General features: G+C 44.6%; 1 protein-coding gene across 2 annotated transcripts; it reads left to right on the forward strand.

The window, feature by feature from the left end:
* The first annotated feature begins 2,620 nt into the window (after positions 1–2,620).
* On the forward strand, positions 2,621–22,164 carry Hrh4 (histamine receptor H4). 2 transcript variants are annotated; one of them, XM_005065368.3, is made up of 3 exons: positions 2,621–2,882; positions 11,077–11,240; positions 21,128–22,164. In XM_005065368.3, the coding sequence occupies exons 1-3, from the start codon at positions 2,687–2,689 to the stop codon at positions 21,944–21,946; spliced, it is 1,179 nt and encodes a 392-aa protein (XP_005065425.2). In that variant the 5' UTR covers positions 2,621–2,686; the 3' UTR covers positions 21,947–22,164. The 2 variants fall into 2 exon arrangements, with proteins under 2 accessions (XP_005065425.2, XP_040613631.1); XM_040757697.1 differs by lacking the exon at positions 11,077–11,240 and having other exon boundaries at positions 21,128–21,241.
* The last annotated feature ends 3,728 nt before the right edge of the window (positions 22,165–25,892 follow it).

Genomic DNA, 25,892 nt, shown 5'->3' on the forward strand with positions numbered 1-25,892 from the left:
AGGAAGGTTCTGGGGATCTGAACTCTGGTACTCTTGCTTACAAGGCAAGGGCTTAGCCATCCCTCTGGCCCTATTTTGGTTTGATTGTGAAAGATATTTTTAATTGGATTTTTTCATACAATATATTAAGGTTTTATTTTACTAGACATAGAATACTTGACATTTTCTTTTCCTCGTTAGCCCTTGAAAGATGTTGCAACTACTCATGGATTCCTGGTGGCATTCATGCCTTTATATTTTGTAGGTTATATGCCCTACCACCACCTACTGTTTAGATTTTCTTTTTTTATTTTTCAAGACAGGGTTTCTCTGTGTAGCTTTGTAGACCAGGGTGACCTCAAACTCACAGAGATCTGCCTGCCTCTGCCTCCAGAGTGCTGGGATTAAAGGCATGCACCACCACTGCCTGGCTGATTTTCTTTTTAAAAATAACACCTTTTCTGTTTTGTTTTGAGCAGAATCTCATGCAGCCCTGGCTGATTTCAGACTTTCTATGTAGCAGAAGATCCCCTTAAGTTCCCAATTGTTCTTCCTGTCTTTAGCTCCTAAGGTCTGGGGCTCAGGCTGTGCACTACCACACCAAGTATTAGCACTGTTGTATCTGCAATTTTAGTTTTAATTTTCTCCCCCAATTTTATATGATGGCCCTCGTGTAGTTTATTTTTGTGACTATTGTAAGTGTGCACATAGGTATGAGGGTGTTAGGTGTGTGCAGAGAGTACAGGTTGACCTCAGATGTCATTCCTCAGGAGGCGTCAACCTAGGTTTGGATACCATGTCTCTTACTGGCCTGGAGCTCCCCAAGGCTGGCTAGTGAGCTCAGTGGTACGCCTGTCTCAGTGCCACCATGTCTGACTTTTTCAAACATGGGTTCTGGGGACCAAACTCAAGTCCTCGTGCTTTCAAGGCAAGCCCTGCAGTGACTGCTCTGTCCCCCAGCCGTGTGTAGTTTTCAATCTGTTTCTTGGGTCTAGGGTTATTGAGCTTCCTGATTTATAGCTTTCACCAACTTTTGGAGTTTTTGGCCATTAAGTTTTCAAGCATGTTTCCCCCTTTTTCTTCTCTTTCCTCAGGGACTCCTCCGAGACACAAGCTGTCCTGCAGCCTGGTGCTGCTCTCCTAATTTTCAATAAAAGAATCTTTAATCTCTGCATTTCATTACTAATTTCCTCTGTGGTATCTGGTATTCCATTAATCCTTCCAGTTAAGGCTCTCTAGCTCTCTCTTCTATGGTTTTTGAACATTTAAATTCATCTTTATAGCTTTACATAGTTTCTCCAAGAATAGAACACAGATATAGTAAGTATTATGGTGGCCTTGTCTCATTAGTCTAATAACTATGCAATGTTCATAGTTTTGGGATCTGATTTGTTCCTTTATTATGAGCTTCTCGGCTTGTTTCTTGAAACGTCTGATATTAGTTGTAATTACCTCTTTGGCTTGGGATTATTTTACGGTCTATAAATACTAATTCCTTTTACTTTTTGAGATACCTTCTCACTTTGTAGTGCAGGTTAGTCTGGAACTCAGAAAGTAGCCTAATATGGCCTTATGGTCTCTTCACATCAATCTTCCTGCCGCAACCTCCTCAGTAATTGGGATAATAACCATAAGCTACCTTCATGTATTCTTGAACTATGTTCAGAGTTGCATTGAACTTATTTGAGAACAATTTGATTCTCATAGAGTTTTGATCTTAGGAGTTGATGGTCAGAACCCAAGAAATACTTAGTGCAGGATTAATTAGGCCTCTATGAGTGTACTACACAATGTCTCAGCAACAATGAATGTTTTCATCTGGCTAAGGGAGCAGATACAATAACCAGCCTGATGTCAGCACTGGGTACCATGCCCTCTCATCTTCTCTAATACTTCTGCTGTCTATACAAGTTCCCTCCAGATGCTGCTGGTCAGTACCAGGGGAGCACTTAAAATGGAGAATCCTTTGTAGTTCCCTGGTGCTTTTCTGGGCTTCTCTGAAATACATATTCCTGTCTGGTCCTTTCAGCTCTCAACTCCAACCCTTCCACCCAGAAGATGTTTTAGATTTTGACAGTATTACCCTTCCCTGACCAGCTCTGAAGATGTCTGCAAGCATCTCCTTAATGCCTATAGTCAGGGAGGACCATCCTTTACTCCACCCCCCACCTTCCATCCTTCAGCCCGGCCTCAAACTCACAGAGATCCGCCTGCCTCTGCCTCCCGAGTGCTGGGATTAAAGGCGTGTGCCACCACTGCCCATCCTCTTATGGGTTGTTTTAGAGAGAGAGAATGATGAGACTTAACCCCTGGTACCTTTGTATGGCCAGAAGAAAATTTTTAGCTGGATCTCTATTTCAAAAATAAAAAAACCTTGCTCAAATCCATCTTATGGCCCATAAGATGTATAAATCATGTTTTTTAGATGTTATGTAATATTCCTCTCTCACTGGGGATTGGATGAATTGCATTGCTTAAGTCACAACATTTTGTTGTCTTGTGGAAACACTTTTTCAGTGTCAGTTAAAGGAAACTGCTGCCGCAAGTTGATCATTATCAATAACCAGGAAGTAGTGTGAAATCATCATTAGATGCGAAGATGTTGGTTTGAGTGGGAGACTCTATATATGTGGAGGCACCAGCCTGGGAAGCAGGCTTGTTAGACCTGTCTGGCCAAGTGGATTTGCTCTACCGACCATCATTTGTCATGATGTTGGATGCTAACGGCACTGGCAGCTTGCCACTGGCTGCTAAAGTTCCCTTGGCATTTTTAATGTCCCTACTTGCTTTTGCTATAATTCTGGGCAATGCTGTGGTCATTTTAGCCTTTGTGGTGGACAAAGACCTTAGACATCGAAGCAATTATTTTTTCCTTAATTTGGCTATTTCAGACTTCTTTGTGGGTAAGTTATATGTTTTTATTTCAAATAATCTTTTCAAACTATCATTTATTTCTAAAGCCTTAAAGTCTTGTTACTTCAGGGTCTGTATGGATTGTAAGGGACTAAGAAGAAAAATTTAAAGTGTTAGGTCTCTGGAAAGGGTGTGTATGCCACTTTATTTTTGTTGTTGTTGTTGTTGTTTTGCTTTTTTCTGGACAGGGTTTCTCTGTATTGTTTTGGAGGCTGTCCTGGAACATGCTCTGTAGACCAGGCTGGCCTCGAACTCACAGAGATCCACCTGCCTCTGCCTCCCGAGTGCTGGGATTAAAGGTATGCCACCAACACCCAGCGTGTATGCCACTTTAAAGGAAAGTCTGTACATATAGGTAATAGGACAAGTTTCATCTGAAAAAGTTTATTTTTTATAGAATAAATGAGTTCAGAATAGTTTTAGAATTACTTTAGTGTCATGGTTAGCTTGTCTTCAGAACTATTTTCTAATAGACTTACAAGTACTCTTTCCTAAGTGTTTCCTATGGTTTCCTTTGTATCCAGTGTTGAAGTAACAGAAATCATATGTCTGCTGGAAGCCAGCATGATCAGGAGTGGATGAGTTATGGGACAGCACTCTCAGTGTACTGTGTAGCACAGAATCGTACCCACCCAGCAATCAGCAGCTCTACATACGCCAAAGTACCATAGCAGCACGAGATTGCAAGAGTTCACAGAAATCAGGTTCCTCTTTCTTAGAAATCATTTAAAAAATCATTTGCATTCCCTTATTGTTATCACTTTCTGTGAGCCCAACACTTGGCCTGCTGGGCTCTCCTCCTTTCACAATGCTCATCCCAGGGTAACTACAGTACAGTGTGTGTGTGTGTGTGTGTGTGTGTGTGTGTGTGTTCCCGCACAAGCGCGCGTGCACGCTTTAAATCAACAACCTTCCCTCCTCTCTCTTCAATCTTGTCTCCCACTAACATTTCGGCCACAGATGCTTTTATGTTGGTCTCCATGGGTAAATTTGCAAGTGTGTAAAGTGTGCACAGACACAGACAGCAGTCTGCTCAAAACACACATCGCTGTCTTCTTCCTTCATAGAGTTGTATAACCTTTAGGTCACACTCGGCGTTGAAGAGAGATGATGCACTTTGGCCTAGTGAGGATGAGGCCTTTGTGACTCCGAAGTAGGGAGGGGTGAGGTAGAGAGAGCCTGGAACTGGGAACCTTCAAACCAAGATGGTTCCACATAAGGATGGGTGTGGTCCAAGGTAGGCAACAAGGGTTCCATTCAGGGCTTGGGCCAGGAGCCAGCCTGCCTCTGAGAAATGGTGTGGCTACTTAGCAGAGTCGGTGGTCCCACTTAGCAGAGTTGGTGGTCCCACTTAGCAGAGTCGGTGTTCCCACTTAGCAGAGTTGGTGGTCCCACTTAGCAGAGTTGGTGGTCCCACTTAGCAGAATTGGTGGTCCCACTTAGCAGAGTTGGTGGTCCCACTTAGCAGAGTTGGTGGTCCCACTTAGCAGAGTTGGTGGTCCCACTTAGCAGAGTTGGTGGTCCCACTTAGCAGAATTGGTGGTCCCACTTAGCAGAGTTGGTGGTCCCACTTAGCAGAGTTGGTGGTCCCACTTAGCAGAGTTGGTGGTCCCACTTAGCAGAGTCGGTGGTCCCACTTAGCAGAGTTGGTGGTCCCACTTAGCAGAGTCGGTGGTCCCACTTAGCAGAGTTGGTGGTCCCACTTAGCAGAGTTGGTGGTCCCACTTAGCAGAGTCGGTGGTCCCACTTAGCAGAGTCGGTGGTCCCACTTAGCAGAGTTGGTGGTCCCACTTAGCAGAGTTGGTGGTCCCACTTAGCAGAGTTGGTGGTCCCACTTAGCAGAGTTGGTGGTCCCACTTAGCAGAGTTGGTGGTCCCACTTAGCAGAGTTGGTGGTCCCCTCCACCTGCATGCTTTGTTTCTGCCGAGAGAAATCATGAGCAGGCCAATGGGACTTCTTTTTTATCCTTTAAAAATGTATTCCTGCAGACTGGTTGTGGTGGCCTACACCTTTAATTCCAGCTCTGGGGAGGCAGAGGCACGCAGATTGCTAAATCCAAGGCCAGCCAGGGCTATATAGTGAGACTCCAAAAACAAACAATTATGTGGATCTCTCTCTCTCTCTCTCTCTCTCTCTCTCTCTCTCTCTCTCTCTCTCTCTCTCTCTCTCTCTCTCTCTCTCTCTCTCTCTCTCCCTCCCTCTCCCTCTCTCCCTCTCTGCTGTCTGTCTGTGTTTGTAGAAGCTCCTATGAAAGTGGATGTGTATATGTGCATGTGAGAGCCAGAAATCAACCTCACCGTCAGGAGTACTGTCACCTTTGCGGCAAGGTTTCTCAGAGGCTTGCGACTCACCAGTTAGGATAGACAGCCTGCTTGCAAGGAAAGTGCTTTACCAACTGAACCATCGTCCAAGAGCCTCTTTCACCTGCCAATCTTGTCCTTCGCATTTCCTCTTCCCGGACAGCTTCTTCTGGAGGTCTCCTTCAACACAGCACTCACTGTGGGACAGTAAATGGGACAGACCCTTAGAGCTTTGTGTAATAAGATCTGAATCTTCTGTACGAAGGAGAGGTTTTCTGCAGCTGTAAGTCAGCTACTTAATGATAATAATAATAATAATACATTAATTTTGTATTTATTAACTTAGTGTGGGGGTGGGGGTGGGTATGGATTGGGTGAGTGGTGTACCACGACAGGCATGTGGAGGCCAGAAGAAAGCATTCAGGAGTTATTTCTACCCACCATGTGAGTCTAGGCTTGGTGGCAGGTACCTTTACCTGCTGAGCCATCTTTCAGTCCCCCAGCCCTAAAATTACTAAGCCAGCCATTCCTCATGGTTGGAGTAGGCTCTAGAGCCGTGGGGTGACGGTAAGACAGATTAAATCTTCAGATGCATTTGGGACTGTGGTCCCTTTTGGCTCTGTGAACTCTTCTTGCAAGTTTCAGAACCAGACCCTTGCAGAGACTCTAAACTTGTAGAAGTCAAGTAACTAGCTGCCTAGGCTGAATGTGTTATTGAGAAGTAGTGGTGTTTAGAAGAGAGATTGTGTGCCTGCTGTCTTGGATGCTATCTCATGGTGCATTATCTCATCTAAATACTGTTTCTTGTGGGTGGAGTGCGAACATCCTCTCACAGCCCGTGTGTTTGAGCATGTTGTCCTTGGCTGGTGGCGCTATTTGGGGGAAGTTGCAGGAACTTTAGGAGGAGGAGGAGACTTCCTGGAGGAAATAAGTCATTGAGGGTGGGCCTTGTGGTTTGATATCCCAGTCTCACTTCTCGTGGACCCCTGACTCCTGACACCATGCTCCAAGCTTCTTCATAGTCCCATTGGCCTGTGACCTCTGTAGCCCTTTAACAAAAGGCAAAATTAACCCAGCCACCCTTCAGTTCCTTCTTGTCCAGTATCTGATCACAATAATGAAAAAAGTAACTAGTACATTATGGCTATAAATATAGACGGAAATGCCTACTAAATTGCTACTGTGAGCTGGGTGGTGCACGCCTTTAATCCCAGCACTCGGGAGGCAGAGGCAGGCAGATGTCTGTGAGTTTGAGACCAGCCTGGACTACCAAGCGAGTTCCAGGACAGCCTCCAAAGCCACAGAGAAACCCTGTCTCGAAAAACCAAAAAAAAAAAAAAAAAATGCTGCTGTGTAGCCAGTGTCCCCATCTGTGGGCATTTATGTCCTGATCAGCCATATGCTGGATGGTCAGGAAAGTCTCTTCAGAGGCAAGCTGTGGTTGATGCCAACAAAGCCTGAAACAATTTTTTAGGATGAGGAGATTTTTTTTAAAAATGCCTTTTCACACCAGTTTAGGTCAGGGTTTTTCTCTTGGCTTCTGTACACATCTACCTGAACTACTATAACAAAATGCCACAGGCTTGGAAGCTTAAATAATAGGAATTTGTGTTCATACCCTCCTGGAGGCTGAGATGTACCAGGTCGAGGTTCTAGCAAATTTGGTTCCTAGAGAAGTCTCCCTTCCTGCTGTTTTCTCTTCATCTTGCTCCAAAGGGTGTGTGCAAAGAGAATTCTGTGTTGTCTCCTTTTGTGTGGACGCCAGTCTACCGATCAGATCAGGGACCCACTTTATGGAATCATTTACCCTTAGTTTTTCCTTTGGAGGTCCATCTCTAAATAGAGCTCCTCCGTAAGTCTGAAAGCCTCTGTGGATAAAACGGGAGGGTGATGAGCGCATAGTCCGCAGCACCCCTGCACTCTCTCCGTTACCCCCCCCCCCCCCAACGCGTCTCCCTCTTGGGAGATGACTCTACAGGCTTCAACATTGAGGCCGTTCCTTCCTCTCACCGTTGCTCACTGTTGTTTAAGAGGGTGTATGGACTTTTCGGCACTGACGAAGGGGCGGGAGACACCAGAGTGGTGTCACTTTTAAGGGAGACTGAACTCCTCGCTGCCCTCAGCCCATTCCTGTAACAGTCACACATTTCTAAAGCCAGTGAGAAGACAGGCAAGCATTCTCGCCCGCCCTCGTGGTGCTTGCATTTCTACTAGGCATGAGATAAGAGAGATATGCAGCATTTTAAAGGTGACAGCTGCTGTTCAGAGAAGTACAGCAGGGTGAGAGTGGGGGAGGGGGAGAGGGAAGGGGGTCCAGTGTAAAGCTGGAGGGCTGGGGCTCACTGAGAACGACACCTGAACAACAGAGCCAAGTTCGAGGGATGTGAGGAGGAGGTTGTGCAGCCTATGAGCTGGGGTGGAGTGTTTGCAAGAACAGCAGGTGAGGGCCAGGGGAGGGTAGGGGAGGGCCAGGGGAGGGGCAAGGGAGGGCCAGGGGAGGGGCAGGGGAGGGGCAGGGGAGGGGCAGGGGAGGGGCAAGGGAGGGGCAGGGGAGGGGCAAGGGAGGGGCAAGGGAGGGGCAGGGCCACTGCACAGCTCCTTGTCTTTATTCTCACACCCACTTCCCTTCTTCCTCCTGTCTCCCCTCAGCACCTTCCTTTAATTGGCTTATTTGACTTCCCTCACTTCTTTTTAATCCCACACGAAAAGCTCACTGTTGTAGCCATGGAGATCTGTGGCTTTCCCTTAGCAATATCATCCAGGAGCAAAGTTTCAGAGCAGACTTGGCAGGAGCAGACCTGCCTAAGAAATGTTTCCGATGCTCTTCTCTGAAACTCTTTGGAATGAGCCACGGGCATCACCGTTGTCACATTGTTCCATAGAGAGAGGAACTGAGAGCAGGCCACTTGTGCCAAACACCGCGGAGCACATGGATGCAGCAGGTCTTTACCCAAACCAAAGGAGTGGGTCTGGTGTGATGGCCCAGTCTTTGTTTCCCTGCAAGCATGAGACCTGGGTTCAATCCCTAGCGGCCACCTATGAAGCTGGGCATAGTGACATATGCTGGGATAGGTGAGACAGGGGATCCCCAGGTTTGCTGGTCTGCTCGACTTAGCCGAATCAGGGAGCTCCAGGTTCAGTGAGAGACATGGTCTTCAAAAATGACGTAGTTACTCCTGAGAGGAGTGACTCCCCATGTGGTCTTCTGGCCTATGCACTGGTGGAGGTACACACACACACACACACACACACACACACACACACACACACACACACGCACACACACACAGGCATGCACACACATGTACACACATTCAGATACACTCACACTCACATCCTTCCCCAGGAACAGACTAGTATGCCCTAAGGCAGCTATTATTTAAAAGCAGTTTCTTTTTGTTTCTTTTTTTTTTTTTTTTTGGTTTTTACGAGACAGGGTTTCTTTGTATTGTTTTGGAGGCTATCTGTCCAGCCCGGCCTCAAACTCACAGAGATCTGCCTGCCTCTGCCTCCCGAGTGCTGGGATTAAAGGCGTGCACCACCACCGCCCGGCTCTTAAAAGCAGTTTCTAGAAACCTTAGCACATCCTTCCTCTTTCATAGAATTCAGAAAGAACATGGAAAAGAGATTGTCTCAGGTCTCGCTTCAATGTTTAAGTCAGTGTGTCTAGTGATCACTCATTTCTCCTGTGGAAGACATGAGTGTACAGGTGGAAACTATACATCCTGGGAGCACGGGAAGCCACAATGATGAACCAAAATATGAATGTCTCAGTTTGAGGCACTTTATCTAAAAAAAAAAAAAACCCTTGGGGACCTACTTTTTGTCATAGTTGCCCTTCCTGCCCTCACCCTCCCTGCCTGATGATGTAAAAGTCACCTCAGGGAAGCTTTCTGATCATTGAATGCATGGAGCCCAGGGTGGTAGTGTATTCCTGGAATCTCAGCCCCAGGCCTGGAGGATCGGAGCTTTGAGAAGAGCCCTAGCTACACAGTGAATTTGAGGGCAGCCTGGGCTAGACAGTGAGACCCTGTATCAATAAAGCAAACCCCCATATAAAACCACATCCCCCCATAACTGAAACATAAAGCAGTAGGTTATTTGAACTACGTAAGGGAATGGCAGACAGTTGGTGATGCAGGCCTGTCTGGCTAACGCAATGAGCCTCAGTTTCAATCAGAGATCCTATCTCAAAACATAAGGTGGAGAAACAATTGAGAAAGATATTCTGACATTGTCTTATGGCTTCCACATGTGTGCCCACCTAGGAGAGTGGACCTGCATCCATGTGCATTCAAATGTGCACTTGTATGTTCATTGTATGTTCATGCACCTAGATGTACACGCGCACATACACACACAATGAAAGAGAGGAGAGAGAGACAGAGAGAGAAGAGAGAGGAAAGTGTACTGACTGGAAGAGGAACAATAGAGGGAGTTATACAATAAAAATACATTTTCATGCATGATGATGTCACAATGAAACCCTTTATTTATTGTGTATAATTAATTTGCACAAAAAACATTTAAAAACAATGGCAAACTTGCTGAGAGTAAGTGACAAGACCTTCCAAGAGGGTGTCAGAGGAAGTGGGTGTTTTGATTTGCAGGAAGAGTGACAGGAGTAAATGCAGTTCCGCAGAGAATGGGGACAAGGAGGAGAGCAGCTGGGCCTAGCATGAGGCCTGAGATTTGATCTCCACCATAAAGGTGTAAAAGAGGAGACACTCTAGGAAGAACAAGGTTAGCAAAGCAGGGGGATGGGAAAATACAGGCTATGCTGCTGGAGGGGTCACAAACAGAGAACATACAGACCAATTTTGATGGATACAGCTTGAAATATGGCTAGGATATGTACTTTACTTGGGAAGAAATAAGGAACTCTCACAGGTATGTTATTTGTGGCAACTATTCTAAAAATAACATTTAAAGAGTGCATAGGGGTACTTGTCTTATTCAGTTTGGTAAAAATGAACAATTTTTGTATATAACTTGTCGGCACAGCATTACAACAACAGAATAACTGAGGTAATGAACTTAGAAAAAGATTGGATCACAGTTTGACAATCCAAATCCAAGTTTGGGTGATCTATTGCTTTGGCTCCTGATGGTGTCTGATGGCAAGGGTTGGGAACCTGTGTGTGTGTGTGTGTGTGTGTGTGTGTGTGTGTGTGTGTGAGTGTGAGTGTGTGAGAGTGTATGTGGGAGTGTGTGCGAGTGTGTGTATGTGTGTGAGAGAGTGTGAGTGTGTATATGTGTGAGTGTGTGTATATGTGTGTGAGAGTGTGTGAGTGTATGTATGTGTGTGAGTGTGTGTGTGTGTGTGTGTGAGCACTTACATCTAAAACTGACAGACCTCTGTCCTACACCTTTATTCAATGCATGCTCCAGTGACCTAAATCCTGGCACTAAACTCCTCAAAAGTCCACAGGTTTCCCCATCCAATCACGGCAAAGACCAAGGTTTTCCATGCACGTCTTTGAAGGAAAGTTATCTGAATTTTAGTGATAACTAAGCTATTTTCACTGAGTCCAGACATGTCATTCTGTGATGTATCCACTAGAATATACCTTCTTTTCTAGTCAGTGATGTGTACTGTTTTTTTAAAACAATTAAAAATCGATTATATCTTTATTTAGTGGTGTGTGTGTGTGTGTGTGTGAGAGAGAGAGAGAGAGAGAGAGAGAGAGAGAGAGAGAGAGAGAGAGAGAGAGAGCATGCCACACTATGCATGTATAGGTTAGAGCACAATTTGTCAGAGTTAGGTCTCTCCTTGTGTCATGTGGGTTGGGGGATTTGTCAAGCTCAGTGACAAGCATCTTTAGTCACCGAGCCATCTTGCTGGTCCAACATCGTTTTTTTAATTCATTTCCTCCCTGTGCAGGTATGATCTCCATCCCTCTGTACATCCCTCACACGTTGTTTAACTGGAATTTTGGAAGTGAAATCTGCATGTTTTGGCTTATTACTGACTATCTTTTGTGTACAGCATCTGTCTACAATATTGTCCTCATTAGCTACGATCGATACCAGTCAGTTTCAAACGCTGTAAGTCACAAAGTTAACTCATTTTCCTTAGAGGATTATGTAGTTGTAAACTCTGGGTCCCTAGGCCATGCATATATTCCTGTACTGGGCATATTGGAGGATGAATATAAGGGATTTGAACAAGTTTGAAGCTCTTAATCCTATTGATAACTGGCCTAAAGTCCTCATTGGCTTTTATTCTGTGTGGCTCTCTCTCCCTGTGGATGCTACCAGACAGAGTCTTCAGTTCTTTGGTTGTCTCTAGGTTCATACCACAGCCAAGTTGAGACCCCAGTATTTTCCTCAAGATAGAACTTGGTGGGCAACTAGAAAGAATCCCGGAGTGAATGGGTAAGAAAATCAGAACACAAGACAGATGATACAGCATGGCCAGTTTAGGGTGTGTGACAGGAAAGCTGAACTTAGCCAAAGTCTGCAGCAGCCTCATGGGTGAGTTAGAAGCAATTCTGAAGCAAGATAAATCTCCCAGCAAGGGGAAATAGGGCATGGGTAAAAGGAGCCACAAAAATGTGGGGCAGAGATTTGTAGTCTTACAAACAATGGAGGAGGAGTGGATGTAGGGGAGGGGAGGTGGGGGTGGAACTGGGAGGAATAGAGAGAGGAGAAACTGGTTGGGATATAATGTATGAGAGAAGAATAAATACAATTCTGTCTCTGTTTCTGTCTCTGTCTCTGTCTCTGTCTCTGTCTCTGTCTCTCTCTCTCTCTCTCTGTGTGTGTGTGCGGCAGAGGTCAGAGGCCGACCTCGGCTGTTGGTCTTACCTTCCACCTTGTTTGAGACAAGGTTGCTATGTTGTTTTTCGGTTGTGTATGCCAGGCTAGCCTGTCTGTGAACTTTTGGGCTTTCTTCCATGCCTGACTCCTACCTCTCCTTGGGAGTACTGAAGTCTTGCTCCACGTGGCTTCAGAGGATCTGAACTTGGGTCTTCATGCTTGCCTGACAAATGCTTGCCCCACTGAGCAAGTTCCCCAGCCCTTAATTGCAACCTTTGATTTTATTTACTCCTGGATCTTAGGATTGAAAGACCTGAAGTTATCAGGCTGAATACCCCGTGACGTCCCGAGCTCAATAACCAGACAGTTGGATGCAAACTGCAAGAAGTTTATTGTTCACACAGGCATCTGCAGGCACTCCAGCAGCCTTAGCTAGCTGAGCGCACCGGGCTTTAGGACAGTTTTCTTTTTATGTACATAATTTTGGCAAGCAAAACAATAGGGGTATTGTAAAAAGCAGAGCCACTGCAGGTGCAGATCTGGGCAAACAATAGGGGTATTGTAAGAAGTGCGGGCATAACTCACCCTTCCTGGAGAAACCACAAGGTCAAGATTAAACTTATCTTAACAGCCTGCTGGTGTCCTGCATCAGCACTCTGGACCAGATAGTCTTTTCAATCTGACCTTGCTCCCTGTCTAGGGGACCTTGGGGAATTTTCCACTGAGGTGACCTTCTGAGTCTCAAAAAGGGGGGTGTATTGAGGTTTTTCAGGATTACAAATCTTTGGGGGACTATTGTATGGTTCACTTTGCTAAATGCTAAGATACTGATGTAAGTTTTTGGGGAATGGTAGTGATTTAGATGGAGGCAGAGCCAGAGATACATGGGTTATGTATTGATAACCAAATGCTGTGCTGGCAGTGTTGAGAGGACTTGGAAGCTCCAAGAAACTTAGATTAAATAAAAGACAAACTGTTGGAACAAAGAGATTCTGAAATACTGCTGCTCAATCAGTATTTTATAGAAAATTTTCTTTTACTCTCACAGAGTAGTCTGGAAAAGATAGAAAGTTCCACTCCAGGAGGTCACCCTGGGACCTCCCAGCCCCCACATTAACAGGGTGACCCTGCCCACTATAGGTCAGGTTGCTGCAAACATTTATTATCCAGAGCCCAATAGTAAATGTTTTCAGTTTTGTAGCACCTATGGTGTTCTCAACTCTACTGCAGCACAGAATATCCCTAGTTGATTTATGGGATATGTGTCTGGAGGGCAGTGTACTGGTTGGTTGTTGATAAAACTTTATTTATAGAAACAAGTGGTAGGCCAGATTTGTTTCATGGCCAATAATGTGATGACTTTGCTGTTGGCCATTACCATCTGTCTGATAAAAATCTGGCTGTTGGTATTCTGGTTTCTATTATAGAAAAGAATAGAAGTCCACAGGAATGGAATTTTCTTTTAAACAATTGGTATGGATTCACTGTCATTTCTACTCATATCTCATTAGTGGGACTTGGTCCCACAATACTACCACACTGCAAAAGGAGCTGGGAAATGCGGTATCTAGCTGAGCTACAATTTGGCTAGAAGAAAGAGTAAAATGGGTGGGACAGGAACATCAGCTAATTCTGCTGGTTGCCAGGGTGGTGTGGGGGGTCGTCTTCATCCCTTTCAGTGCTCTACATTCTGTATGGGTGGACCACAGGACAGTCAGCTGACTCTGCTAGTTGCCAGGGAACATTATCCCTGTCAGCGCACTGCATTCTGTATGGGCGAACCACAGAGAAAGTAGGAATGTTGGGTTAATGCTGCAGATGCCAATAATTTCAGTTTTCCAAAGGTTAGACTTGTCCTAGGGTTGAGTAATGGAAACTGTTTGTTGGCTTGTAACCAGTTTGTTTTTGTTTTCTTTTTTTTAATCTGTTAAAGCAACATAGAATGGGGAAGAATAGAAAAGACTAAAGAAGCTGGGTGGTAGTATTGCACGCCTTTAATCCCAGCACTCGGGAGGCAGAGGCAGGCGGATCTCTGTGAGTTCGAGGCCAGGCTGGACTGACAGCCTCCAAAACAATACAGAGAAACCCTGTTTCGTAAAACCAAAAAAAAAAAAAAAAAGACTAAAGAAGAAAGTAGAATAGGCACAATTAGAGGACTTCATACAACATGCAGGCAACCACTATTCAATGGATACTTCTGTCTATTTGGTTATGTTGGAAAAGCACATTTCTTGCTTTAGGCATAGTCAAGTGTTTAGAAGTCACATTAAATCAGAACACTTCTCATTTGTGTTTTAAAATTTTCAAAAAAATTTGAACTCACAGAGATCCACCTGCCTCTACCTCCCGAGTGCTGGGATTAAACACATGAACCACAAATTCCCAGCTCAAGGTGACTTTTACAAATCTTCATAACTCCTTTAAAAATTTTTAATTATGTGTCTGTGTATCTGTGTGGTATATGCCTATGAGTGCACTTGCCTGAGGAGGCCAGCAGAGGGCTTCATATCCTTCTGGAGCTGGAGCTACAGGTGGGTGTGGGAAGCCTACGGTGGATTCTAGAAGCAGAGCCTGGGTCCACTGAAAGGCACAAGTGCTCTTAACCCCCAAGTCATGTTTGCAGCCCACCCCCTTAAATCTTTTCTGGAGGCTCCTTCCGTTTTCTCCATTGGTTGTCCAAGATTTTGAGCCTACTCTCAAGTTGGTGGACACAAAAAGGGACAGCACATTATCTACTTAGAAAATGGGCTTACTAAGAGATGATGAAAGATAACCAGAGTGAGGGAGTGTGTGTGTGTGTGTGTGTGTGTGTGTGTGTGTTCATTATGGCTTTGTTCTAAGGAATTCTCTGGCAGTGAAGGCTTCCAATTTGCTAAGACATAGGGGACTAGACCTCTGTTCCTAGGAACACAGAGTTGAGTGCAAGACAGACCCCACATGTGAAGCAGTGTAAACAGTGGCAGGGTACTAGGAGGGCACTTGTACTTTTTCGGGATAAATACAAGATTCCCGAGCACTCTCAGGCAGTGTTAGTGGGAAAGTCAGTTTTGCCTGTAGCTGTTAAGTAGAGGACATGGTACTGGGAAACATGGAACTGGACCTGAGAAGCAGAAAATTGGAAGACCATAATTTTGAAAATGAAACTTCAATTCAGATGGCTATAATGTTGTCTAGAGGTGTCTTCCGGAAGAGCTAGGTTCTGTGAGGTTGGACCAGCAGTGGATGAAGAAGATGATCAGTGGAGATAGACTACAGCTGGAGTAAATAGGATTAAAGTGTAGGACAAAGCTAGGGCAAGAAGATTGTTCCTTTACCTTCAGATAAAGAAAGAAACTTCGCAATGAAATCTAGACCATGAAGAATAGCGTTGGAGGGCTCCTTGGTGAAGGGCCTTGGTTTGTGTTACTAGAAACAGCAGGAATTACTCTCTCCTTGCTCTGGAGGCTACAAGTTTGGCATCAGGGTGGTTGCCATGGGACTGTCCTCTGTCTGAAGGCTCTAGGAAGACCTTCCATGCTTTTCTCTTGTCTTTCAGTGTGGGCCATCCTGGGCTTGGGGACGCCTCACTACAACCATTTCTCTGTCATCATGTGGCCTTGAGTGAAGGCTGTAAACTTGGAAAAGGTTGGGCACCTAGGTCCCTAAGAGCACAGTGTGAGCTGCATGACAAAAATCTCTACGTGAGGATGAGAAAATGGTGGCAGACTGCTCAGCGGACAAATGGACCTCATTAACTAATTGTTCATAGGCAGAAATCAGTAGGGAACGTGTGTCATTTATTTTTCCTCTTCTTATAAGGACATCAGTCTTTCTTGAATTAAGGTAACCCTAAGTCCAATATGATGTCATCTTAACTTAATTTCATCAGTCAACACATTTCTAAATAAGGTCACATTCACAGGTACTTGTGGATAGGATGCAATATAACTAATTTGGGGACTCATTGCAGTTGAACACAGGAACTCATCTGATTACTAATACCATAAAGTTCCAGTAAGCCTCTAGGTCTCCCAAATGGAACATGAATGACAGAATGTTTGCCTCTTTCACTGGGGTAGGGAAGGAGGCGGGGGGGGGGCGGCAATATTCTGAATAATGTACATGTTTTGTAGATGATGAGATTGATTTGAGAGAGGCCACTCCAATCAACTGGGTTTGGGTTCCAGCAATGCTTGAACTGTCATCTGTCAAGAATGCTCCCCAGAGATGAAGAGACTTTGCCATTGGCATCCTCTTCTCAAGTCCCTTGGATGTCCATTATCTCAATCAACCTTATGCATAATGAATGAGAGAGGGCACCTCTAGCATATTGCCTTATACCATTACAAAGGCTGAGCAGAGCAATTAAAAAACTAAACACAATTTTGTGACCATCTGGGTATTGTTCCCATCTTCATAACCATTAGACTTAGTGCAAGGGATGTATTAATTAGTGTGACGAGGAGAAGGTAAAAGACTGAGCTGTGCATGGAAGCTCGTGGTAAGTATCGTTTTGGCCAGCTTACTTCTGTGCTCACTCTCAGAGATGCAGCAGCTTGGTGGCAGTGAGTCACATTCTTTCACAGTTAAAAAAAAACTTAAAAAATTACTCCCCATTTTTCTCTTATGACAGCCGTTGGCATGCATGTGCATTAAGTCAAGGGGCCGTCATGTTTCTCTTCAAAAATGTGAACCATGCATGGTGAGGTTTGAAAACTCACAGAGAAAACTAGAGAGAATGAGAGCGGGTGGCTTGCACCTCTTTTCCTGTAAGTGATGAGGACATGGGAAAACCCAGAACATTTGAGCTGGAAGGAGGCTTGCAGATCTCACAGTTTCAGAGAGACTGAAACCCACAGGACAAAAACAATCAAAACCCTCTTTCTACACTTGTTGCTCTTGCAGAAGAGCCTAGTTTGGTTCCAGCATCTACACTGTGGCTTACAACCACCTATAATGTAACTTTGGTCCCTGGGGGTCTTATGACCTTTGGGATTACCACACAAACATGTGGTATACATTCATGCAGGCAGAACAACCTTACACATAAAAATAAATATAAAACCAAACCAAAGCAAACCAAAAGGCCCTTCTCTGTTCTGTGACAGGCATGCACTACAGGAGACAGAAGCTGGAGGACCTCGAGTTTAGGGGAAGTCTGGGCTAGACAATGACGTCAAGGTCAGGTTGAGCTAAGTAATGAGTTCTTGCCTTGAAAGTGAATGACCAGGATTCAACTCAGTAGTTGAGCACTTCTCTGGCATGTGCAGGGCTCTGGATTTGATATCTTGGCTGAGATAATGATTAGTGATACAGAATGATTAGTCTTTACATGCCTTTAGATTTTTCAAAGATCATCTTAAAGATTTCCGGTTTGACACAAAGATCACAAAGGGTAACACTCACTTGTAGAACCTAACTTAATCCTTTCTTGTGGAAGCCTGGCCTTGTCATCCACAGGAAAACCACACATTCATGCAGACACACACACACACACACACACACACACACACACACACACACACACACACATGACACTTGCTGTAGTCATGTCTCTCAACATGGACTGTTCTCAGTTTTAGCTATGATGGAAACACCTACAGACTGAAGTGCCCTGGGAGTATTCAGAAACACATAGCATCTCTCCAGCATAGCCAAGTGCCTTTCTGCTTGTGCAGTCTCTTGGGAGTGATGCAAGAGTTATTTCTTTTTTTAATTTTAATTTTTAAATTTAAATTAGAAACAAGGTTGCTTCACATGTCAATCCCAGGTCCCTCTCCCTTTCTCATCCCTCCTCCCACACCCTCCCACCACCCCAATACCCTCTCATTTCCCCAGGAAGGGTGAGGCCCTCCATGTGGGTGTCCATAGTCTGTTATTTCATTCAGGGAAGGGCCTAGACCCTCCCCCAAGAGTCCAAGGTGAGAATGCATCTCTCATTGTGGGAAGGGCACCCAAAGTCCACTTGTATGCCAGGGATAAATACTGATCTACTGCCCAAGGCTCAATAGATTACCTAGGCCTCTTCAATGACACCCACATTCAGGGGGTCTTGATCAGTCCCATGCTGGATTCCCAGCCATCAGTCTGGGACTCAAGAGCTACCCCGTGTTCAGGTCAGCTGTTTCTGGGAGTTAAACCAGTCCATTCTTAATCCCTTTGCTCATCAGTCCTCCCTCTCTGTCACTGGGTTCCTTGAGTTCAGTTCAGTGTTTAGCTGTGGGAGTCTGCCTCTGCTTCTATCAGTCACTGGATAAAGGTTCTGTTCCCCAGACTCTCTGGCCATGGGATTGTAGGCTGGCACTCCCCGGATCTATGTCTAAAATCCATATATGAGAGAGTACATACCATGTTTGCCTTTTTGTGACTGGGTTATCTCACTCAGGATGGTTTCTTCTAGTGCCATCCATGTGCCTGCAATTTCAGGATTCCATTGTTTTTTTCTGCTGAATATTAAGTACTCCATTGTGTAAATATACCACGTTTTCTGTATCCACTCTTCGGTTGAGGGACATCTAGATTGCTACCAAGTTCTGGCTATTACAAATAATGCTGCTGTGAACATAGTGGAACAGATGTCCTTGTTGTATGAATGTGCACTTTTGGATATATGCCTAAGAGTGGAATTGCTGGGTCTTGTGGTAGGCTGATACCCATTTTTCTGGGGAATCTCCATACTGATTTCCAAAGTGACTGTATGAGTTGATACTCCCACCTGCAGTGGAGGAGTGTTCCCTTTTCTCCACATCCTCTCCAGCATAAACTGTCATTGGTGTTTTTGATTTTAGCCATTCTGACAGGAATAAGATGGTATCTCAGAGTTGTTTTGATTTGCATTTCCCTGATGGCTAGGGATGTTGAGTACTTTCTCAAGTGCCTCTCAGCCATTTTAGACTCCTCTGTTGAGAATTCTCTATTTAGCTCTGCACCTCACTTTTTTTTTTTTTAACGAGACAGGGTTTCTTTGTATTGTTTTGGAGGCTATCGGTCCAGCCCGGCCTTGAACTCACAGAGATCCACCTGCCTCTGCCTCCTGAGTCCTGGGATTTAAGGCATGTGCCACCACTGCCCAGCTTGCATATCACTTTTTAATTGGATTGTTTGTTGTTTTGGAGACTTGCTTCTTGAGTTCTTTGAAAATTTTGAAGATAAGCCCTCTGTCAGATGTGGGGTTAGTGAATATCTTTTCCCATTCTGTGGGCTGCCTTTTAGTCTTGCTGGCTGTGTCCTTTGCCTCACAGAAGCTTCTCAATTTCAGGAAGTCCCATGTATTAATTGTTGACCTCAGTGTCTGTGCTACTGGTGTTATGTTCAGGAAGTGGTCTCCTGTACGAACTTGTTCAAGGGTACCATCCACTTTGTCTTCTAAGAGGTTCAGTGTGGCTGGATTTATGTTGAGGTCTTTGATCCATTTGGACTTAAGTTTTGTGCATGGCAATAGGCATGGATCTATCTGCATTCTTCTACATGCCAGCATCCAGTTATGCTAGCACCGTTTGTTGAAGATGCTTTCTTTTTTACATTGTATATTTTTAGTGTCTTTGTCAAAGATCAGATATTCATACATGTTTGAATTGACTTTCAGGGTGTTCAATTCAATTCCATTGGTCTACCCATTTTTGTGCCAATACCAAGCTGTTTTCAGGACTACAGCTCTATAATAGAGCTTGAAGTCAGGGATGGTGATGCCTCCAGATGTTGCTTTGTTGAATAAGGTTGTATTGGGTCTCTTGTTTTTCCATACAAAGTTGATTCTTGTTCTTTCAAGGTCTGTGAAGAATTGTGCTGGTATTTTAATGGGGATTGCATTGAATCTGTAGATTGCTTTTGGCAGGATTGCCATTTTTACTACGTTGATCCTACCTATCCAAGAGCACAGGAGATCTTTCTATTTTCTGATGTCTTCTTTAATTTATTTCTTTAAAGACTCAAAGTTCTTGTGGTACAGGTCTTTCACTTGTTTGGTTAGAGTTATCCCACGCTATCTTATGTTGTTTGTGGCAATTGTAAAGGGTGATTTTTCTCTGATTTCTTTCTCAGCCCTTTTATCGTCTGTATATAGTAGGGATACTGATTTTCTTGAGTTGATCTTATATCCTGCCACTTTGCTGAAAGTATTTGTCAGCTGTAGGAGTTCCCTGGTAGAGTTTTTTGGATCACTTATGTAAACTAGCAAGAGTTATTTTTGTTGTTGCCTTAACCCTGGGGTTCCTGTGTGGATGGATAAATGCATTTGTATTCTTCCTGAGTATCAGATAGGTTCAAACTTTTAAAAACTGTGACCATGGTGCAGAATGGGTTTTGCCATATAATATGCTACACACACTTCTCTATACATGTTTATTGATATTAATTCCCAAAGATACATTGCTTTCATTGATGAAACATCATCCCACCATATGCCTACTTAGATGCATTCTGACATTGACTTCTTTGTTTCATTGAAGTCTGCAGCTGGCTGCAACTGGAAGACTGTGGTGGGGTAACTGTTAGAGTCAGAAAAAAATCCTTCCTTCCTTTCTTACCCCATCCTCCCTCTCTCTCTCTCTCTCTCTCTCTCTCTCTCTCTCTCTCTCTCTCTCTCTCTCTCTCTCTCTTCATGGGTATACATGTGGACATGCACGTGTGTATGCATGCATGTGGTGAGAAGAAAAACCATCCACCTTTCCATGTATGTATATGCGTGTGTTCATGTGTGGGCAGGTGCCATGTGTTTGCAAGTGTGCATGCAAGTGTGTGTAGAAGCTAGAAGACAACCTCAGCTATCATCCTTAAAACTGCCATCCACTTCCTTTGAGACGGAGTCTTCCTTAGGCTTGGAGCTCACCAATTAGGCTAGACTGCCTGGCAGGAGGCCTCAGGGATCCTCCTGCCCCCATTGCCCATATGCTAGGATTATAAATTTATGCCACCGTACCAGACTTTGAGAAAAGTGCTTTCTTATCTTAGATAGTGTTCTTGGCCTTGCTATGGTGTTTGAAGCTTCACTTTGAGGTTTTCTGTTTTCTCTGGAAATTTATCGAGAAAGTTTCCATCTTGGCTAAGGTCTGTTGCCACTGACCTCTCGTCTGGGCGAAAGCCACACACTGTGCTAATCAATGATGTCTCTTGCACATCCCTGGAACTTGTGAGTGCCTGTGGGGTGCTCCATGTGTTCTCATTAGCCCCAAACTAATTTGTCTGGTTTCTTGTAGGTGTCTTATAGGGCTCAGCACACTGGTGTTGTGAAGATTGTCGCTCAGATGGTGGTTGTTTGGATACTGGCTTTCTTGGTAAATGGCCCAATGATTCTGGCTTCAGACTCCTGGAAGAACAAGACCAGCACAAAGGAGTGTGAGCCTGGCTTTGTTACAGAGTGGTACATTCTTGCCATCACGTCACTCTGTGAATTCCTGGTCCCCATCATTTCAGTGGCCTATTTCAATGTGAGAATTTACTGGAGCCTGTGGAAGCGTGGGAGCCTCAGTAGGTGCCTCAGCCGGGCAGAGTTCATCTCCACCTCTTCTAGTGACTCTGGACATTTACCCAGAGCTAGGATGGCTTCCAGGACATCTCTGCCTACATCGAAGGAAGTAGCCACATCCCTTCATTCAGAAAGTGCTCAAAGAAAGAGCAGTGTCCTGATGTCCATAAGAACTCACATGAATAGCAGTATCGCTGCCTTCAAAGTAGGTTCCTTCTCCCGGTCTGAATCCTTAGCGCTCCACCAAAGGGAGCACATGGAGCTGCTCAGAGGCAGAAAACTAGCCAGGTCACTGGCCATCCTCCTGGCTGCTTTTGGCATGTGCTGGGCTCCGTATTGTCTGTTTACAATTGTTCTTTCAACTTATCCCAGGGGGAAGCGCCCCAAATCAGTTTGGTACAACATTGCCTTTTGGCTGCAGTGGTTCAATTCTTTTGTCAATCCTTTTTTGTACCCCTTATGTCACAAACGTTTCCAGAAAGCTTTCTGGAAAATGTTTTGTGTGAAAAAGCAGCCCGCACCATCACAGAACCAGTCCATTTCTTCTTGAGGACCACGGCATCGCTTCTGTCAGTTTAGTCTCTACGTCGTCTGTGCGGATTTATTTGAGCTTCCATCTTGCTCTATATCCTCTAACAAAAAATGCATAAAATATAATGTTTGAAAACTTTAATAAAAACTCTCAGTGGAAACACTACTTTAGTCAACGGTAGGGTAGTGAGTGTGACAAATACTGATGCTTCCTTTAGTCCCCACCTCCTCCCTTGATATAAGACTGTGAAACTCCTGTATTCTTTCAGTGTTCAGTAGTGTCAGTCTCTGAGTGTGTATGTGTGTCTGTGTGTATATGTGTGCGTGCGCACGCATGTGCAGGTACCTTCAGAGGCCAGAAGAGGGTGCCAGACCACCTGAAGCTGGAGTTACAGGTACTTAATTTTTATACTTCTTAGATCTTGTAAATGTTTTGCTTTTTAAATTAAATTTTCAGGCTAGTATATGAGTTATTGGGTTTCATTATGGCATTTTCACACGTGTGCTCCTACATGTTGTCCTCAGAGCCATTTAAAACTTCGATTAATTACAAACAGTAAAATATGAAGATCTTTATAGCACATGAATGCTCAGAAATGGACCTAATTTTATACCTATTTATACCTTACATAAGACAAGTGCTTTGTTGTTGTTGTTGTTTGAGACAGGTTCTCTGTGTAGTCCTGGAACTCACTCTGTAGACCAGGCTGGCCTCAAACTCACAGAGATCCGCCTGCCTCTGCCTCCCGAGTTCTGGGATTAAAGGCGTGCACCACCACTGCTTGGCACGACAGGTACTTAATATAAATTCTAAAATATCTGAGTAGTAAGCTATCATAACGTTTATAGATTTGTAATTTTGATTTTATGTGGTTTCTAATGTAGTGATCCTATTGGAACTTTCTCAGCTTGGCCTTGGGGAAAGCTTAGCTACACACTCACATTGACATTTCATCACTAAATGGAAATTACTGAAAATTCTTGATGATACAATACATCATCCCATTCTTATTTGAGGCGCTGAGAAGTGATCAGTGTCTACTTAGAGAGGAAGAGAGCCACTCTGGAGAATCTGAAGAAGAAACACTTTTCCATGGTGCACGGATATACTCTGCAGGCGTTTGTTTGAGAGTCACTGCTATGAGGTGGTAGAAGGGACGGTTCTGAGCCTCGGCCTCCAGAGGTTGGGGCACACCTGTTCTCTTCTGGAAGCTGTTGAGCTGCTCGACAAGCAGCCACTGCCCTGCAGGCTACACTGGAGGACGAGAGGCCAAATGGAGCAGACTCAAACTGTAGCCAAGGGTGTCTTAGACCAGGCAGTCTCTAGTGGACACAGCAGTTTCCTGGACGGGCCAGCCTGGGTAGCCCAGAGCCTTTCAAACAGTGGCAAGGCAACATTCTTGGAGTACTTGTTAGTAAACAATTGCTAACCTATATGAAAAACATCCATTCTACTCTGCATGAAACAGGGCTTCTCATCCCACAGCCCTGGCTCTGCCATGGCCACAGTATATACATTTAAATTAAGTCTCTATCGTTCTATTTATCAACAAGTCTCATAAGTCAAAGGCTGATATCTGCTGAGACAGTTCCCTGATGTATAGTCTTACTTAAAGTTTCTAATGGTCAAGAGAAAGATCCAAAAGGATGTACATTTCCCGCAGGAAGTACCCACAGGTTGTTTCTTGGAACCAGGAAGGCACATAGTTTTTAAATTATTGCTGCACCCCTCTGCCTCTGTGCCCAGCCCAGGACATCTCGGTCATGGCCCAGGGGATGCTCGGATGATTGATTGGCTGCTCTGTTTTTCTTGGCCTTTTGTTTCCAGACTTTAATTGGTTTGATTTTTTTGATGGTGACTTCTGGGTTTTGTTTCCCTGGCTCCACACTTATGGTTGGGAATTTGTGGGCTCCATCTCCACACCATTTCCTGTGCTGGTGTAAGATAATAGCTGGGCGAGGGTCAACCCCTGGCGAAGGGAGTCCTTGCCTTTAAGGGGTAGCATATTATCTGTCACAGAGCCATCATAAATAGGAATGTGTGCCCAGGCGGGCCAATCATTTATTTAATAGTGATCGTGGGGGGATATGAGAGAGAGTGGTACCCCCCATACCCATCCTGCCACAGCACAGCCTTTTGTGGCTCTGTGTCTTTTCTGGCAGCCAATTAGAGGTGTTATTTCTTGGCAAGGATTTCAGGTCGTTTTCCTGGAAATCAAATAGACAAGGCTATGAAGCGAGGTGTCAAGAATACCATTTACACAGCCGAAGTTCATGTACAGTAGCTATGACAGCAGAGTCCAGGTGTTCAAGCGCCCTTTCACATTGAGTCTCAGCACTAAGGGTGAGCCCCTCACTACACCTTCCACAAAGGGAACCTGGTCATTAGTACTTTCAGAAGGTGGTGACTGAGAGGTGGGCTAACTGGTAACTACAAAGATGAGGACAATAACACCGAGTCAAACAAATTAAATCAAATAAAATCAAAACCTAGCCATGCCAACAAAATCCAAAACCCATCTTCTCCTCGCCTCATCTGCAGTCTCCAAGTTCTCCACCAGATGGCAGTCTGTACACATGATTTTTCTCTCTTCTGTCCACATAGTCACTGAATATGCTGGTAAAAGAGTTGTGTGTTACAGTTTAAGGAAATCTGATAACAGCCCTTATATCTCAATATTTCCATTCAACTGTATTAAAGCAGTCAGTTAAGGTGATATATAAACTCTGTGTTTGCCCCACGAGAAGTTCAGGCTGTCCCAAGGTGCTTTCCTAAGGTACAAGGGGCACACATTCTACCTACCACACACAGAGACTCTCCAGTCTCCCTGCACTCGCCTACCTGTCTTCACACACAGGTCCCCCGCCACATACAAACCCAGTACACATAGTCACACGAATCTACCCCATATTAGTCACTCCCCATACCCATGACCCACTCAGCAGGCACATAAAAACCACACACACCACGCACATTACATCACACACACACCTTATTCTACACCACACACCACAATACACTACACACAAACCACGCCACACACATGCACACATACCACACACACGCCACACACATATACACATACCACACACACACATCCTACACACACCACACACACACATACATACACACACACACACACACACACACACACACACACACACTGCGTGCTGACACTCATCCACTACACCACCCACATCTCTTCCCGAATACATACACAGATACTCTTCTAAAATCCCTTGGAGTCGTAGACTCTGCTATATACTATACCTATGTTATTAGTGTCATTTGCTAGACTTTTTTTAAAACAGTATTAGAAAGGAATGGCTTAAAAAAATCACTGCACTCCAGGGTTTCCAAAACCTTTAAAAAGTCTTTCTTTTAAAAAATGCACCAAAAACGACTAATTCTCATCTTCTCACATTATTCCTATTGGTGTCTCTCTTCCGTCACCTACATTTGCGTGATCTCCTAAAGTCTGTCTGCCTGCCTGCCTGTCTGTCTGTCTGTCTGTCTGTCTGTCTGTTGTGGTAAAACACAGGCAGAAGCACCTAGTGCTTCAAAGTCGGAGTCGCAGTAAACCCCAGATCCTCAGACTTCAATCCCCTTCTTACAAACAGGATTTCCAAGGATTTTCTCTGCTTCACAAGTGATACCTTTGCTTAAAGTAGGCGCTGCAGTCAGCTCTAGTCCAAGCTCAACCCCCAAGAAACAAAACAGCTCTTAGTGGAACAATTCCCAAGCTCTCATTGTATCGCATGCTAAGAGTTTGGCCTCAGTTTAAGTCTTTATCTTATGCCACGGACTTGAGGGTCCTTGGGGGCCACAGGGATGCGGGTCCATTGATGCTGCCTTTGCTGGGGATCCCTTTTCTTTCACCATAAATCATACCAAAGCATCCCAACACACACATATTACATACCATATACACACATACCACACACAGACACCACACACACATCTA

The sequence above is a fragment of the Mesocricetus auratus genome, unplaced genomic scaffold (genome assembly GCF_017639785.1).
Source record: "Mesocricetus auratus isolate SY011 unplaced genomic scaffold, BCM_Maur_2.0 Super-Scaffold_100015, whole genome shotgun sequence".
Classification (NCBI taxonomy): domain Eukaryota; kingdom Metazoa; phylum Chordata; class Mammalia; order Rodentia; family Cricetidae; genus Mesocricetus; species Mesocricetus auratus.